Raw genomic sequence first — 18773 nt, 5'->3', positions numbered from 1 at the left:
ATTAAATACAATATAAAATAATTTTATTATTTATAACAATAAATGTATATAACACATAAGAGAACTATATTAATAATCCTATTAGTGCAACAAATTATTTGTTTACTTTTTTAACTATTTAATTAGCTTTAAATGGCTGCATTTGTTCAATTGGAATAAATTTTACACGAATTGGATCTGCAACACGAGTTACTAAATCTAGCCGGAATCGAAGATCTTTCAAATAATCAATGGGTTCCAAGTAAAAGTTATGCACCAAAGTAGCTATTATAGCCTTTAACTCCAACATGGCGAATCGCTGACCTATTAATATCCATAAAAATATTAGAAATAAATTACATATTAAGAAATTAATATTTTAAACATTACCTATACAATTTCTTGCTCCTGCGCTAAAAGGTAAATAAGAAAAAGGATGACGATTTTGAATATTTTCTGGTAAAAATCGGTCTGGATCAAAAACATCTGGATTTGGCCAAAAATCGGGATTTCTATGAATGAATTTAATGGGAATATATAATATCGCTCCAGAAGGCACAATATATGATTCTGAAACAATCACGAAACAAAGTATAATTTTTTAGTTTAATTAAAGAAAGATGGTTAGATTGTAAAGTGAACATTTCTATATAAATTATTTTTTTAAATAGAAGTTTTTTTAGAATGCAATAAATTACTAATTTTTTGAAATAATATTTTTGTTAGAAACAAAATAATATTAAATCACAAATTAATATTAAGTCACAAACGGTTTGTCAGTATAAAAATATCTTTTTTAATAGTTATATAGCGCACATAACTTTTTACAGCTCGATCGTGGAAGTTATGCAACTATTTGATCTTAAAGGTTTAAATCTTGAATTGTGTGGGTCTGAAAGTGTTTAAATTAGAATGGAAGTTAATTTCCCAATTCCGGTTGCAGGGGTGGAGTGGGGGTTAACATTAAATTTTTTAATGGGAATCCTTATACAAAATTACATTTTCAGATTCTATGAAAGAAAATATCATTCCGAAACATTTTTTTGTCAAATATTTTTTGAAAAATTATTCTTTGAAAAAATATGACGATTTAACGTTTCGACTTATAGCTACTTGAATTGTGTAGCTATCCGAATTAATAAAGTATTTCTGACATTTAATAGCATTTCAAGAGGATAAGCGACGCATGCGCTAGTGCCTTAGTGACTCCCGAAATGCTACCAAATACTAGAAATACTTTTTTAACTCGGATAAATAAATATTTACAAGACCATGGTAAACATTTTGAACATTTAATAAATTGAATAAGTCAGAGTAGAGTATTGATTTTATGTGACTATTTCCGCGCTTCAAGTAGCTATAAGTCGAAATTCAAACTGTCATATTTTTTCAAAGAAATATATGACAAAAAATGTTTCGGATAAAACTGAGTTGTTGTCTTTCATAGAATCTCAAAATGTAATTTTGTATAGAGGTTCCCATTTAAAATTTTGAAGTTAATCTCCACCCCACCTACGCAATCGAGATTGAGAGACTAATTTCCATTCCAGTTTGAAGGCCATTCAGACCCATACAAATCAAGACTTTCAATATCGATCGCACAGTTTTCGAGATACCCAGATGTAAAAAGTTATGTAGATCATCCTGTATATAAGAAATATTTTTTATTAATTACTCACGTATCTTTAAATCTTCGGACGCAACTCGCATTATATTAGGAACACTAGGATACAGTCTCAACGATTCTTTCAAACATCTTTCCAAATATGGCATATTGTTTATTGCTGTCATAGTAAGTTTTCCATTGTTTTCTAGCATCACTGCACTAACTTCTCTTCTGACACAATTCTAAATTATTTAAAAAATTTTTACATGTTTTATTTGGTTTGCATTTATGTCATTAAATTATATTACATGCGCCACACACATAATATAAAACATATATCCTTTTATATTTAAATACATAAATATATAAATATATAATTTTATTTTATTACAAATTAAAGCAGAATACTTATGCATATATTTATTTATTACATTAATAATCTTAATTATTATAATCACTATTATCTTAACTCTGATATTGTCAGAAAACACAAATAATATTAAATTTAACTAATTAAACATTTAATTAATACAATTAATGAAGTATTTACTGTGTATATTCGAAAATAAATAATTTATGTATAATATACCTGAATATTCTTATGCTCAGCCAATAATAATATCGTGAAGGATATAGATATTGCTGTCGTTTCGTAACCCTGTAATATGAAGAAGTCATTTTATTCATTCTTGTGCGTTATGTACAAACTATAATAAAAAGACTTATCAAATAAAAAATAAATTAAAATAATTTTTATACTGTTAGTTGTATAAAGTGCTTTTTTCATATAATTTTCGAACATATTGCGTCCATATGAAACAAATTATTTATTGAACAAATTATTTTATTGAATAGCTTTATTGAATCTAAATGAGCATTTTTATATGAATTAGATTATATGAGAATTTGACTTTATTTGAAGTAATTTGATAATGAATTTTTATTGTTAAAATATATTTGTTATGATATTATTTAATACAGTCCAATCTGGCATTGGGGTCGCTCGTATAAATCATTAATCACTACATTAGGTTTCATTAGGTTTTACTTATAAATGCATATGTACGATGAGAATATGAAAGTGTATTTTACACATGTATTACGATAAAACCAAATCGATGTGTGAATAAGTATTTAAGCCGACTCCAATGCAAGAGTATATAAACTTCTCCTCCGTCACTTAAACTGCTGTAGTAAAGACATACATTTTTTTATAAATTATTTATTTCTACTGTTCCATACCGGCTCTAATGCCAGAGTGGACTGTATATGTAAATGATTTCAGATATCTACCCCCAACACGAAAGTATCAACTTCTTCTCTGATGTCTAAATCACTCATCTTATTATTGCGGGACGCCGCTATCAAAAGATCCAACATAGCTAATCGCTTTCTTCTTACTGAGAAAAATTACATTACTTTGGTTTAGTATATGTTGAATTAATTTATTGAATTGATCAGAAAGTTCCTTCAAATTTTTCACAAAAATAAATGCAAAATTTGAAAAATTTTCGGATCAACCCAATATACAGGGTGTTTCATAATGTCCGTGCCAACGCTCGTGTGCGGATAGAGTGCGGTAAACTGAATAGAAAAGTCCTTTACCATTTTGCAATTTTTGCAATAATAATTGACATATTAATTAAAAAGATTGACGAATAATCACGCGTTGCGCGCAGCTAGACCATGAGCTGTACACTCTAGACGTGACAGTAACGAGGATCACACGGCAACGAAAATAATAATGCATGCGAGAGCAGGAGTAACGCTAAAAAAAAAATAAAATATAAAATTTTGTGTACTATTATAGTAAAAAAAAGGCGCCAAGTACACGCTCTTGTCACAACTAAAACAAAACCGTATTGTTTTATCTTTCAAAAAAATTGTATATATTAAACTTTTCAAAAAAACCTGTCATATATATTATCAAGAGATATATTAAAACCTTTAAAAAAAAACTTGTATATATTAAAATTTTCAAAAAAGCTATTATATATACTTTCTACAAAAAAATATGATATCAGGAAATGGCACCAAGTGGGACTAAAGAACTATGAAAAAAGTTGTACACTATTTCTATAAAACTCTTCTATAAAATTCTATAAAATTAAAAAATTTTTTAATATATTTAAAAAATAAAAATATTTAATTAAAAAATAAAAAAATATAAAAAATTTAATCAAAATAAAAAGATATTTATTAAAAAACGCAAAAAAACTTATCTTTATTTGTCTCCACAACACATTATATATATATATATATATATATATATATATATATATATATATACATTTTACGACCGATATTATATCAATATTAATTAATATCATCAAAGCTGCGAGCTGACAGGTCTATGCGCCGCCATATTAGAAATTAGAAAAGGAAAGACGTCTTTTAGAAAAAGAAATCTGAACGCATTAGTTGAGTGCGTTCTGATTGGTTGCGTGCTGAAGACGCTGACCAATAAGACATGCGTGACATTTTAGCGTGACATCCGAGAAAAATGATGATTTTTTAGATTTCTCGACTTTGGATGCATATATCTTAATTTATAAAGCACATAGAGCAAAAACAAGCATACTTTCCTTATATATCTTAGGTATGCGCTTTCGATTGAGTATATTACCAACTCAATCGGCCCAGCCGTTATTGAGATCCGATAATCTCGGCTTATCTGAACCTTCCGTCTTGCGTAAAGATACACGGTCGGTCTTGCGCTACGCGTGAACTTGGCGCGAGACACTACCGTGTCTCTTGATTCATACACGTACGCACGCATGCAATATATATATATATATATATATAATTTTCACATTTTATATACAAGTAGCGCATATGTAAACGCATGCAAGTACACATATATATACTTTTGTATACACGGAGAAAATTTTATATCAGAAATTATTATGTATGTACGGTAGTAGCCGCGGACTATGAAGGAATTATAAAAACTTTTACTATGTTTCCATATGTGAAACATAGTAAAAATTTTTGGTCCGCGGCTTCATGGTCTGCGATTAATGTTGCACATAGTAATTTTTGATATAAAATTTTCTCTATATACATGTGTCTGTAAGTTCATACTTCCTATTATTTCTTCATTATTGTTTACTGAATTATTTTCAAATTGCTTCAAATATTGCCCATTAGTGCTTTTGTGATATTGTTTTCTTTCCGCAATAATCTAAAAAAAAAGAATATAAATTCGTTCATCATTTATACTGTTATGCTACTGGCATATAAATTAGATTGTTTTAATTTTATTAAGATACTATTATAACTTTATTTACACAAAAATTCTGCACAATTTAAATAACGCGTGATTCTCACTCACTTTCTCGGTGAATCCATGCAATATTTTTAAATTCTTTGCTTGCCTTTTACCCATTGGCGAAAGTGCAAATATCATATCAGAATAAAACCACGGGCTCATTAATCTATGTGGATAATTATACTATATTACTTAAGGAAACAATAGCATTACATTTAAAGTCTGTGTGTAAGTTTAAATGATTCTATAAGTTACACGATAACATTTTTATAAAACATTAATCAAACTTTATATTGTACTATATTCAAACATCCTCTTAAAATGTCGAATATCTTTAAATGTGTTGTTACGTCCTGATCAGACTTCACGATTCTTTTCTTTTCCTTAAATACCAGACCTAGTAAACGCGGGACCAACAAAAACTCTTAAGAAATATTATAACGCCAGAGCTGTTTTTCTCATGAGACACCAGGAGCTCGAATCTTCTCACAGAGAAAAATAGCAAGGGGCATGGATATTTCAAAATACCTTGGCCGCTCAGCGTGCCTATTGTCGCCAGAAAAACCGTAAAAGTCAAAACTTCGCGGTAGCTGGAGTCCTTAACCGACTCCAGACGGTTAAAGTAAGAGATAAAAAGAAAAACTGGCACCAGCTAGTCATATTCTTGGATTCCACCTACAGGAACCCTAGCTAATAGATAGGGTTTTACCGAGTAACGATCGGGAAATGACCGCCGTCGCATGCCGAGAAGGCGCGACACCTGATACGGCGCACGTGTTTAGTAGGTCTGGGAAACCGAGATGCATTAGTCGCACTCTCCACGCGACACCAAGGGCACGCGACAGTCGTAAATTATCAAATTTATTAGATCAGTGACCCAAGGCTTTGCGAACTTATACAGGGTGTCAATTAAGTCCCGGGACGGCTGAATATTTTCTCATGTAAGGTATTTTTGAAAAAGGTCAAAGTCATTTCTGAAGTAATTTTCAACGAGGAATTCAACGGTGACCTTCAATTTGACCTTGAGCTTGACCTTCAAGGTCATTTTAAGGTTAGGTTAGGTTTTTTAAATAGAAACCTCTATTTTTGATTCCAAAATCTAATAGCTGGTGTCAAGAGCTTTTCAAAACACTATAATGAAGTTATTTTTCATTAAGTACTTTTCGAGTTATGAGGCTTGTAAATTACAGTATTTTGACATAAAATACAAAATATCTTGTAAAACCTTCAATTTTTGGGAATCTTACCTTAATACTTTTATGCATAAAATAATAAGACAAATCAATTGGTATAAAGAAAACACATAGTTGCTTTCAAGAAAAAGTATGCAGTTGCATGTTGCAAACTACATATTTTTTCTTGAAAGCAACTATGTGTTTTCTTTATACCAATTGATTCGTCTCATTATTTTATGCATAAAAGTATTAAGATAAGATTCCCAAAAATTGAATGTTTTACAAGATATTTTGTATTTTATGTCAAAATACTGTAATTTACAAGCCTCATAACTCGAAAAGTACTTAATGAAAAATAACTTCATTATAGTGTTTTGAAAAGCTCTTGACACCAGCTATTAGATTTTGGAATTAAAAATAGGGGTTTCTATTTAAAAAACCTAACCTAACCTTGAAATGACCTTGAAGGTCAAGCTCAAGGTCAAATTTAAGGTCACCGTTGAATTTCTCGTTGAAAATTACTTCAGAAATGACTTTGACCTTTTTCAAAAATACCTTACATGAGAAAATATTCAGCCGTCCCGGAACTTAATTGACACCCTGTATACCGATTCTTAACCATCCAATCCGAAAGCCGGGAATCAAGGGGCAAGCACCTCTATAGACCACCCATCATTCCATTGTATGGTCTAAAGACTACGCCCACCCAGATCTTAAGACACTGAGATGCACCCCACCTATACTAATTAACACCAACCTGATTACGCCACCTCAAAAACCTACCCCCATCATATATGGACCCGAAACGACGCTATTCCTTATTCGTTAGGGCCCCTTTCTTCCTATCTCATTTCAAGTAACCTAATCATCTAAACCCAATCCTATTAGCTAAAAATGACGTCATCCTCCCCCACATTAAAAATCTTCTCGCAAGACTAATTCCTATTCGATCCCCGCTCCAAAAACCTAAGATTTTCCAAAGGGATCTACCCCAAAGAAAGGGTATAAAAACCCGTGTTCTGGTGGCTCCGGACACAATTACACACAGTTTTTCAAGCAGTTTTGCGCAGTTATTCCGTTTAGCTCAGTTTCTTGAAACAGTTTTTCGAGTAGTTCGGGGGCGCGAATCAAAAAGTAAAACTAGTTGATACTTTGTCGCGACCAAGTGGTGCATCTCAAGTAGAGGGTCTATCATCCTGACGACACCATCCCACAGCAGGGTGCCCACACGTTTACAAAAGGGTCCGACGCCTATACAACACCTTCCCTCAACGGGGCGCCTGCTCAGAACCACCGAACATATTCAACCCGATCCGAAACTACTCTGCAACTAGTAAGTCAGTTCATTCCTCTTTATTTTATTATTTCTTCTGTCCTCCCTCCGGAAAAATAAAACACTCACACACACACACACACACTTGTAAAGAATACACAAATAAAATTATAAAACACATGCGAATAATAGTTAAGTTTTATATCCTAATTATAAATTCAATCAAATTAAAATGTTAAGTCTTTAGTAAATTAGACTTTTGTTCTTTTTTTCACTTAACCACACCCTCCTCGTTCGTCACCCCCTCACACTTTTCCTCTCAAATTGCGCACAAAGGTTCCGTCCCGGGTAAAAGGGATTCAATTCCTTGACCCAAAAAGGGAACCACGAGCGGTTGACCTGTCGACGGAGTAAAAACGACTCTTTCAGTCGCTGACCCGTCGCAAGTCCTAAACGTGCCGCTCGGCTCGTGCAGTCAGGCCCGTTTACGTTGATCGCCGAGCCCAACAAAAAAATTCTACATCTATCAGGACGTAACAGTGTTATTGCAAATAGTTATACATATTGTTAAGTTGCATTGCATACTTACCTAGCTAGGATCAGTTTAGTGATTTCATAAACTGTTTTGCGATATTGTTGTTGAAATGCGCCCATATCTTTCAGAGAAATTCCCATAGCGGTTTCTAAATTGTTTGTTAAAGTTATATAAATACTTATTACGATTTTTATTTCAATCATAATAAATTTGATTTTATATTTATATACTAATAATTATTATCCCAGTAAACATTCGATATCCTATATATATACATCAAATATCCATAATGTGAAAAAAATGTACTGTATATATTATGTACATACATATGATATACGCTGATGTAAATACATTTGTGGATATACATAAGATATCTTATAGATATACATAGAATGTATATTCGAACGAGATCGCTGCCTGTATATACATAGAATATACTTCGTGTACATTTCATGTATATACATGTAACGTACATACATACGTATACGCTGATGTAGGTACATTTATGGATATATGTACATAGGATATCGTATAGATATACATAGAATTAGTCATTAGTTTGTTCGCTTGCCGCTATGTGACGCATTATGCGCTATCTATCTCGTATTTAAGTTTTAATCATCAGAATTATATAAAACTTGCAAAAGGCGGGTAATAATATTGAAGATGTAATAACTTTTTCTATTAGTTTAATATCTGAATCCCAACACAGGAAATTTAGATAAACTAATTGTTCAAAAATGGGGTAGATAAATATCCGAATAAATGAAAATTGTTTATTACCCAGTAAACATTCAATATCCTATATACATGGAATATCTATAATGTGAAAAAAAACTGTATATACTATGTACATACATAGAATGTACCTCATGTACATGCCACGAATGTGTATTGCACATCCTCGGAATATACCCCATGTATATACCACGAATGTACATTGCGTATCTTTGGAATATACTTATGTATATACTGTGGACATCCTATGTACATACATGTGGTAACTATTTTATGTACATAAGATATGCACTTTATATACTTTTCACATTCTTTGTATATACATAGAATATACAATATACATATATGTATGTATACATACATAGGACGTACATAGAATGTTCTAATGTTTATTGGGATATAGTTTAAGATAATCTGTCAATTAAAAGTTACAATCTAACACATTATAGTGTAAAGAAAATTTATCAATGCTCAAAGATTAAGTATAATTAATACAAAATTGTAATATATTATAATAATATATTATGTTTTATATTTATTATAATTGATTAATTATTATACATTGTATAATTTCAAAATTCTAATTATAATCAAAGTTTAATCAATTAAATCTACGTCAAAAGAAATTTTTTGTAAATATATACTGACGTACCACATATTACATTCAACGTATGATGACTAGTAAAGAAGATTAAATCATTAACAGTCGATCCTTCAATATCTTTCAAACATTGCGTCATATAATTGCCTTCCTCAATGAAAATATCAACAAATTGTTTCAACATATTAAAATGAAATGCTGGCGTTAGCATTTTTCTTCTTTCATGCCATTTCGTTCCTGTAATTGTGTTGTGGGTTCAGAGAACCACAACCAATTTTTAATTAATAAAATAGTATAAGAATATATATTACATAATATCATATAAGAACGCTGATGATTTAGTGCGTTTCCGGCTCGTACGAGTTACCGGAGAATCTTGCAGCGTAAATCGAAACCTAATTCGTTCCGAATGTAAAAACGCTGACAAACTACTAGAAATCCGTCAGCACGTTTGATCGAAAGCCCTTCAAAACTGCAATCAATTGCAGTTTCGCGATTATAAAATCGCCGTCGCAAGACCACGACGGCGGATTGAAAATTAACAACCAAATGGGACGGACGTATGTCCGTCGGAACACGAATCAAGAAAATCGCGAATCGTAATAAATAGCTAACGAATAAGTGTGACCTGAGGTTCCGTAAAAACTAAGCTAAGATAAAGATTCCTGAAACGGAACTTAGTTAATTGTTAAAAGGGGAAACTTGTAAAAATCAAGCAACCAAGAAATATATAGAAACTACGTTTTATTTGAAGGACGACATATAGAAATTGTTCTCCGGATCCCCGGCCTAACCCAACCCCTCGGCAGATCCCAAACCCGTGTCCTCACCAAGGGGCACAACAATAGTAATAGAAATAAAATAACATCCTCTTTTATTGCAATAACACTCTAAATTACTAATATTTGCTGTAATACCTGCCTTATAAATTAAGTAATTATAATTTATATTTTAGGTAAACAATTTGACTATTTTAATTTGACTATTTTAATTTGACTAAAAAGTGACTTTTTTCCATATCATATATCGCACATCCGCAAGAAAAGTCGAAATTTTTTAAATTTTGTTTTATATGCAGATTGTTTTCTAAATACATCGGTCTTCGATCAGAAAAAGTGATAGTTGAATTCAAATACTTTCCGCGTGAGTTGGCTATGTTTAATACTGCCGTAAATAATTAATTTTTAAATTATAGTTAAACCAAACATAGACATGTGAAATTATTTTCCACTTAAAATCAAACTTGTTTCAGACGATTTATAATTTGCGACAGAATTTGAGATAAAAACTAATTTATAATATTATTGTTGGGATTCAGTCTTATTCGTGTGAAAAGGAGTGTTACTGCTACTTTCAAATGTTTTAATTTCGCGCCTGTATTATTTTGTAAAACGGAAGTGAACGCAAGCGCCAAGAGAGGGAGTCGAGTCGAGCGAGTACTTACGTTGTAATGTCAGTCAAGTCCGAAATAAAACTAAAAGGAAGAAAGCAAAACAGATTAAATCATTAAATGCCTATCCAAGGAGTTTAAAAAGAGAATATTACCGAACAGTAAATTTTTCTTTAAACACAGTTTATAAAATCACCAGGGTTGGGAAGTAACGCGTTACTTGTTACCGTTACAATTACTTTTTTTCGGTAACTGTAACGGTAACGGCGTTACAAATTTCTTTTGTAACGAAAAAAGTAACTTTGTTACATTTTTTGATAACGAGTAACGATTTTAACAGTTACTTTTATCGTTACATTTTTCAAATTTACTCTATATATCTACGAATTTATAGGAAAACTAACAATAAGAAAACTTTTTAATTTATATTTACAGCATCTAAAAATTTTTAAGAAAGCTTGTGTTTACAACTTATTAAAAATTTTTCTTATTTAAAATATCTTATTATCAAAATTATTACTTTTATTATATATTATTAAAATTATTACACTTTATATTAATAGCGATATCATTATTAAAATTATATCATTTTTGTTACTTTAATAAAAAATAATGTTTAAAAATTTTTAATGTTTACTGTAAATTTGTAGTGTTTAATTTAATCTTGTATTAGAAAAATTGTGCATAAAGTTTGTATTATATATAAAAAAAGTAACGGAAATTGTAACAATTTGTTACTTTTTGAGTAACGGTAACGGTAACGAGTTTCTTTGTAAAATTGGTAACGAGTAACGATAACAAGTTACTTTTTAGAAAAAAGAACGATAACGGTAACGAGTTACTTTTATAAGGTAACTTTCCCAACCTTGAAAATCACAATGTGCTTCACATACATATAATATCTTTTATAACACTGATAAAAGAAAACGAATATAACTAAAGACAACGATTTCTAATTACACGTTATCTATTTGAATCTATCCGTATTAGCGCATCTTTTACCGACGGCTTCTGAGCAAGAACTCAGTTCGGCTCAGGTACACAGATACATAATATGCCAACAATCTAAGCGCGTATAAATTCATGATTGGATAGTGATGTGTGCTTCAAAATTAGCCTTTATGTTTTCGATCTTTTATATCGATTCCTTATCTCGATCCAACAATTATTTATTAATAGGAAACTTTATTATTAACGCAATTCCTTCTTTCCTCTCTTCTAAACAATTTTGTTTGTTTGACTTGTGTTACTTTTTTTGCAAGTGTGCGATATTTTATAAGACAAAGTATTAATTTAAAAATGACAGTAATTAGTTTTATATTAAGATTAATTTTTAATTTTTTATAATTATGAGTACTTAAATACAAAATTTATATAAATATAAATAAAGAGAAATAAAAAATACAATTTTTATATACTTCCAATTCGAAATTTTTATATATTAGAAATAAGAATTATGTTAGATCTATTACGTTACCTTCACTAGTAAGTAGGCCAGTTCCCAACCAAGGATTCAAAAATGTGTATACAAACCCTTTTCCAATATGCTCTTTCGAGTTGCTTAATATTGTCTACAAAGCATGTAAAAAATTATATTAAATAATTATATTTGAATTAAAAAGTGCAACAATGGAATATAATTTGTGTGTAAATTTGCTACAAGTGTAATTGTTATTACACAGTTATGTCTAAGACAATGTTAAATAAAATTAATTATTTTTCGAAGAACTTTTATTTGTATTAAATGGTAAATGCACAATTCTAAATACAAACTATAAATATCGGTATTATTTACCATTTATAAAACTTTAATATAATAATAGGAATCGCGTTACGTTTGTACAATTTATCTTAAATATATTTTTTACGTTTTTCTCGCATGTTGATTTCTTATAAAAATTTTAACGTTAATTTTGAGAACATAGGAGGCCAAATGATTAGTTTGCCGGGACCGAATACTGAGGAAATTATCAGAAGTCCCTAAAAGAATCTAACTTAATTCAACCAAAAGTTTACTCTAGCAAGCGCAAGAAATTAATTTATTAACTACTTTTAAATTATTATTAAACTTTCGATTGATTCTTTTTAGTAATAAATTATTCGTATAATAAATTAAATGACGTCATAAAATGTATCTTTAAACTTTATTATTTGAGTTTTTTTTAATGAAAGACTTAACTTTTAAATCATATTGTTACGAGACAACTACCTGAAAATTGCTTCTTTCTTAAGCAATTTTTCGTGATCCCTTAATTATAGGTGAATCCGTGCAAGTAAAGCGCGCGCAGCGAGAAGGACATCCCACTGTTATGCGATCACTAGGCGCGCGATGAAGCGTTGGGAGGAGCGCTCTAGAAATGACAATGGCAACATACGAGCGACGCGTAACGCTAGATCCTTGTGTCCTAGTGATCGCGTAGCAGTGGGACGTCCTTCTCACCGCACGCGCTTTACTCGCGCGGATTCGCCGATCTTTTTTCGTTAATTACTTAGTACTTATTACAAAAATCAAAAAATGGTAAAGGACTTTTCTACTCGATTTGACCTCCTCTACCTGTACATGACCGGTGGGGCGATTATTGCCAGACACCCTGTATACATACATATGGGGCATTCTTTCTCAACTTTACACCCATGCTGCCCATTTTCTATTTGATCTAAAAATTTTTGAAAAAATCTTAAAATTTACAGAAAAATGTAAGCTTTTCAATGGCGCGTGGCAAAATTATCAAATTCAATTGGATCATACTTAAAATTTCAGAAAACCGAGGAAAAATAATAAAAACGGTAATTATTCAAGTGTAGCGATTATTCATTTGACGTTTTTCTCTTCCAATTAACACTTTCAAGTACTCTGTTTATCTGTGCACTGTCACATAAGTCTAAACCAAAATGGTGGATCTAATATGGCCACCAAAAATTTAAAAAATTTAAGAAATTAACTGATTTTTATAAAACTTGGTATCAAGGGGTTTTTCGGGTTACTGTATACGAGTCTAAAGTTATCTTTCGAAAATACAAAATGGCGGATCCAATATGGCCACCAAAACATTTAAAAAATTTTTAAAAATTAACGAATTTTTATAATACTTGGTATCAGGGACTTTTTCGGGTTGCTAATAACGAATCTAAAGTCACATTTCGAAAATTCAAAATGGCGGATCTAATATGGCAACTAAGAATTTGAAAAATTTTTAAAAGTAAGGGAGTTTTATAAAATTTGAACAGAGAGTTTTACGGCTAGCTAAATACAAATCTTAAGTCGGATTTCGAAAACTGAAAATGTCAGATCTAATATGAAGACCAAAAATATTGAAAATTTAGGAAATTGACAGATTTTTATAAAACTTGATACTAGAGATACTTCTGATTCTGATGTCGCCTGAGCTCTTACCCCCTACTTTTTGAAATCTTGATATGAAAAAGTCGAACTATTACCAGCATTGGAATATCTCTTAATCACCATTTCTTTGTTGATTAGGACGAAACAGTGATTTCTCAGAATCTCTGGAACTGGTAGAGCTACATCAAATCGTTTTTTTAAAAATCTTTTTGTCTTTTAGTGCTCTTTATCATTATATGACAGTATACTAATACTTTTAGAATTTTTTTGAGCCCAGTCAACAAGTTTCTCGAATAAAAGAATGGCATCGTTCGGTTTACTAAGGAGGCTAGCTCGCATAGCTTCCCTTTTGAACACAGTACCTACACCGTCTGAAGCACCTTTACCATGTGCAGTGGCATGATAGTTCCATTCCGCTGCAACACCAAAATCCTCTTCGTGATGCATTAGATTCATCATTTGATATTTATTTTTAAAATGCTGTTTTGCCCCATCGCTAAAGTAGATTACTCTTCTTAGCTCAGGAATTATTATTTTCAATTCAGGAATCAGCATCTTTTGTACAGTATATACAGCAGCTGTGTTATGAAGTGTACTATCCGACAAAAAAATAAAACTTTTGTGTTCAAGTTCTAACTCTTTTTTATAGTAACACACGACAGGAAAGACAGTACATTATTAAAATGGAACGCCTGCGATGCATCTTGCAACATACTTGTAATTTTCAGAAAAATCTAATACTGCAAGAACTTCACCTTTTTTTAAATTCTCTTTTCTTTCCTGATAGAATCGAGATTGTTCTTTTGCAATGAAAGAATGAGGTTTTAGAATGATAAATTTGTCACAAAATTTATCGACAAATTCCGACGACGGAAGAATTTGCGTCTGAAGAGTTGATCTGTCAGTTGTGGTCCAGACACTGAACTGTATGTGGTGAACACCTTTCTCATCTAAGAGTTCTTTTAAATGTTTTTTTAGTTCAATAATACCAGGACATTTACTGCATTCACCAATATAACAATTTTCATCAGGATTTTTGCACACGATTTAGCGTAAGCAATCTTTATAATCACGTAAAATCACATTGGAATCTTTAGTAAGATTATTTAAATTGACAGAGTCAATCATCAATTTGCAATTTTGATGTATCGTACAGACACAGACCGAATGCGTACCATTCGCACCAGCAAGTATACAATGTTTTGGTCAGAGTTGGGCAAATTTACTAAAACTAACATGACAGTCAGGATGGCATTTACTATAAATATCATAAAGACCTCTTAAGTCTAAAAGAAGAAGACGTTTCTGAATCAAATCTCTGCCCTCGTCATTTTTTACTGAAACCATATCTTTCATACCTGGCATGATTCTGCTATTTTCGTCACTATTGTAAAAATCTTTAATTCGTGTAACAGTACTTTCCGGCAATGGTTTACCATTCTTAGCAGTTGTTTCTGCTAAAACGCCCTTAGATGCTTTCAATTCTCTAGCTTTTTTTGCAAAATACCTAGAACAGTTGAATTCCCGAGAAATTTGACTTAGATTCCATGCATCTGGTACTACAGTCAAAATCGTCAATCTCAAAGGATCATTAATTTCAAAAGTGGAAAATTTTTCTTTTAATCCACTCAACATATCTTCCAACTCAATCTCTCTTTGTGATTTTATGTTGCATTCAATTCCACTGAAAGATAATGAAGATGCACTGGAAGATACAGAAATATTCTGTTCAGTATCATGAATACAATTATCAAACGTTTTATCAAGACACGATGAAATGTGCGTATCTTCATTCATGCGAGGATATTTCATTTTAGCATTATCTGGAAATTTTGGAAATAATCGTTTGATAACACTCGAAATGCGTCGAAGTTCTATCCCTCTGTGACCTTCCACATTGTAGGGATTGCAACATCTATCACCGTGTATACTGGACATATTCAAAATCAAATTCTAAGATTCACGATCAAAAATAGTACAGATAACAGAATTTTCTGTAGTATTGTTCTGAGAGCAGTCCTAAAAAAACGGTTAAAAGTAGCTCTGAAAAGAACTGTTCGAAGAAAACCTCAGAGAAACGCTCAAAGCACAAAAAAGCCCAGAACCATGGGAGTCGGATATACAAATCCAAATATTAAAGCGTTTAGAAATTTACGGAATCACAATGAAATGTTTTTTAACGTTAAAATGTTGTAATGAATGGCGATAATATCGCGGTAGAGAAACTCTCTCAAATGTGTACAAAATGGATTTCACGATCTTATTTTATGAAACTTTTTCGACTAGGCTCAGAAAAAAAATAATGATCCAATTGAATTTGATATTTTTGCCACGCGCCCATGGAGGACTTGAATTTTGTTATAAATTTTTAATAGTTTTTCGATAATCTTTAGACCAAATAGGTCGATAAATACGAATTTAATGATGAAATTTTAAAATCTGCGTCCCAAATATACTCCTGATACCAAGTTTTATAAAAATCCGTTAACTTCTTAAATTTTTCAATATTTTTGGTGGTCGTATTAGATCCGCCATTTTGAATTTTCAAAATCCGATTTGAGATTTGTATTCAGCATACAGAAAAACTCTTTGGTATTAAGTTTTACAAAAATCCGTTAATTTCTTAAATTTTTTAAATTTTTGGCGGCCATATTGGATCCGCCATTTTAGTTTAGACTTATGTGACAGTGCACAGATAAACAGAGTACTCGAAAGTGTTAATTGGAAGAGAAAAACGTCGAATAAATAATCGCTACACTTGAATAATTACCGTTTTTATTATTTTTTTTCGGTTTTCTGAAATTTTAAGTATGATCCAATTGAATTTGATAATTTTGCCACGCGCCATTGGAAAGCTTACATTTTTCTGTAAATTTTAAGATTTTTTCAAAAATTTTTAGATCAAATAGAAAATGGGCAGCATAGGTGTAAAGTTGAGAAAGAATGCCCCATATATACATATATATATATATACTCTTCTATCCTTGTATCATCTGAACAACAAACACTCTAACATATACACAAAATATCAAAGAAATAAATAATTAAAAAAAAATAATATTTAATAAAATTAAAAAATTTTTAAATAATAAAATTTGCTTATCTGTAAATGCCCATACAGCACAGAACATTGCAATTACATTGCAGCAATGTTACAATCTTGCAAGTTGCAATGTAATATTGTTGAGACATTATTGCAACCTGTAATTGTAATATTTCATGAGAATGTGACAGCAACATTCCAATAACATTGCAATAGCAATATTCGGTAATCGCTAGTTCATTTGTTTACCGCTATGAGACGCGCGTTGCAAAATCTATCTCGTATTTAAGTTTTAGTCATAATGATTATATGAAACTTGCAAAGAATGACTAGTAAGATTAAAGACATAGTAATTATTTTTTTCAGTTTAATTTTTCTGATACGACCTCAACACAGGGAATTCAGATATTGAACTGATTGTTCAAAAATCGGACAGATAAATGTCCGAATAAATAAAAATATATGCAACATTATTTTAAGATTGCAATAACAATACATTATTGCAAATTTATTACATTGCAATATTACTGTAATATTTCGTTACAATCTTTTTAAAAGCGGACATTTTAACGTTGCTGCAATCCCACAGCAATAATGCAACAACATTTTGCAGTAAATTTGCAATATTGCAACATTGCGATGAAAGATTGATGCAATGTGTATGCAATCTTTGTGTGCTGTATGGGTGTCTCTTTTACCTGCACGTCATCAGGATGACTAGCAGAAACACCTGCATGATTGAAAATCCACAGCTTAGCAACAGGATAATAAATTTTAAGGTATTTTTCTAGAGTCTTCAATTGCTCTTCTGGAAATTCAAATTTTAAAAAATAGTAACTAATTTTCAATTAATTTGCATAATTATTAAAGAACTACAATCAATTATTTCCATATATGCGCGCCATTAATTGATTATAAAATAAATCTTATTTTGTTTACTGTTATGACTTTTAATACAAGTATTACAGTACAATTATTTGAATTTTTGCGTTATAATTTTTTACTAATGTATACTTAAATAAAGTGAGAATTGAAAATAAAAATATATAATAATCAAAAATAATAAATATCATTACATAAAAAATAAAAGTAAATCTAATTGAATATTATAACTTCTAAAAATATCTAATGTATATATTATTACACTTGATAATTTTATGATTATCGTTATATGTACATGTTATCGACAAAATTTTCTGCAATCTAACCATCTATATTGTTGATATCTTTGTATCTTACTAAGAAACATTTTTTACACAATACTTATATGCTATTCATTAGTCTGTAAATGTACATAATTTTACTTGCCAACTGGACAGGTGCCAATAAGAAGAACATTGCCGATTATTAAAAGCGGCGGTGGTCCTGGTATTTGATCAATAAGTTTCCAAAATCTTCCATGATGAATAAGGTAATGGCACAGCAAAATGAGAAAGATGCATAATAGCAATAAAGTGATAACCATTTTTATTGAATAAATTACAATTTTGAAAATTTTTCTTTTATTTCTTCTTTGGGTTTTTTAATTGATCCTGAATGTCAATACGAGTTACGTAATATCTAAAAAAGGTAAGTAATTTAGTACTTTCTTAATATAAAAAAGAACATTTACTAAATTACATAAAAAGTATATTTAAAATTAGATATATTTACATATTTATAAAAATTTCTAACAAGGGAAATGCACAAAATATTAATTACGAATGGATGTATATTATTGTTAAAATATATAACTATAAATATTTTTTAACAGTCTCAATGTAGCGATTTTGACACTGTCACTGATATTAAATTTCTGTTGGATGTCAATACAAGACAG

At 30.5% G+C, this 18773-nt stretch overlaps 1 protein-coding gene across 2 annotated transcripts; it reads right to left on the bottom strand.

Moving 5' to 3' along the window:
- Positions 1-6: 6 nt before the first annotated feature.
- LOC136999372 (cytochrome P450 4C1-like) lies at positions 7-18747 on the bottom strand. 2 transcript variants are annotated; one of them, XM_067353258.1, is made up of 13 exons: positions 18608-18747; positions 18263-18514; positions 17653-17762; positions 12046-12139; positions 9230-9415; positions 7894-7987; positions 4920-5022; positions 4670-4769; positions 2879-2985; positions 2175-2243; positions 1659-1827; positions 370-549; positions 7-303 (listed from the first exon to the last, which is right to left on the bottom strand). In XM_067353258.1, exons 2-13 carry the CDS (start codon positions 18417-18419, stop codon positions 119-121), a joined length of 1554 nt encoding a protein of 517 aa, XP_067209359.1. In that variant the 5' UTR covers positions 18420-18514; positions 18608-18747; the 3' UTR covers positions 7-118. The 2 variants fall into 2 exon arrangements, with proteins under 2 accessions (XP_067209359.1, XP_067209361.1); XM_067353260.1 differs by lacking the exons at positions 2879-2985; positions 4670-4769.
- Positions 18748-18773: the final 26 nt, after the last annotated feature.

Source organism: Linepithema humile, chromosome 4 (genome assembly GCF_040581485.1).
Source record: "Linepithema humile isolate Giens D197 chromosome 4, Lhum_UNIL_v1.0, whole genome shotgun sequence".
NCBI classification, from domain to species: Eukaryota; Metazoa; Arthropoda; class Insecta; order Hymenoptera; family Formicidae; genus Linepithema; species Linepithema humile.
This window is presented reverse-complemented; position numbering and strand designations above follow the sequence as displayed.

What these genes read in the sequence shown, in the direction of transcription:
- LOC136999372 (XM_067353258.1), bottom strand. Translation starts at nt 18,419, where the DNA reads ATGGTTATCACTTTATTGCTATTATGCATCTTTCTCATTTTGCTGTGC. An exon ending in TATTGGCACCTGTCCAGTTG is followed by an intron (nt 17,763 to 18,262) that starts GCAAGTAAAATT and finishes TTGAATTTCCAG; the next exon opens with AAGAGCAATTGAAGACTCTA. An exon ending in CTGAGCATAAGAATATTCAG is followed by an intron (nt 1,828 to 2,174) that starts GTATATTATACA and finishes TAAATAATTTAG; the next exon opens with AATTGTGTCAGAAGAGAAGT.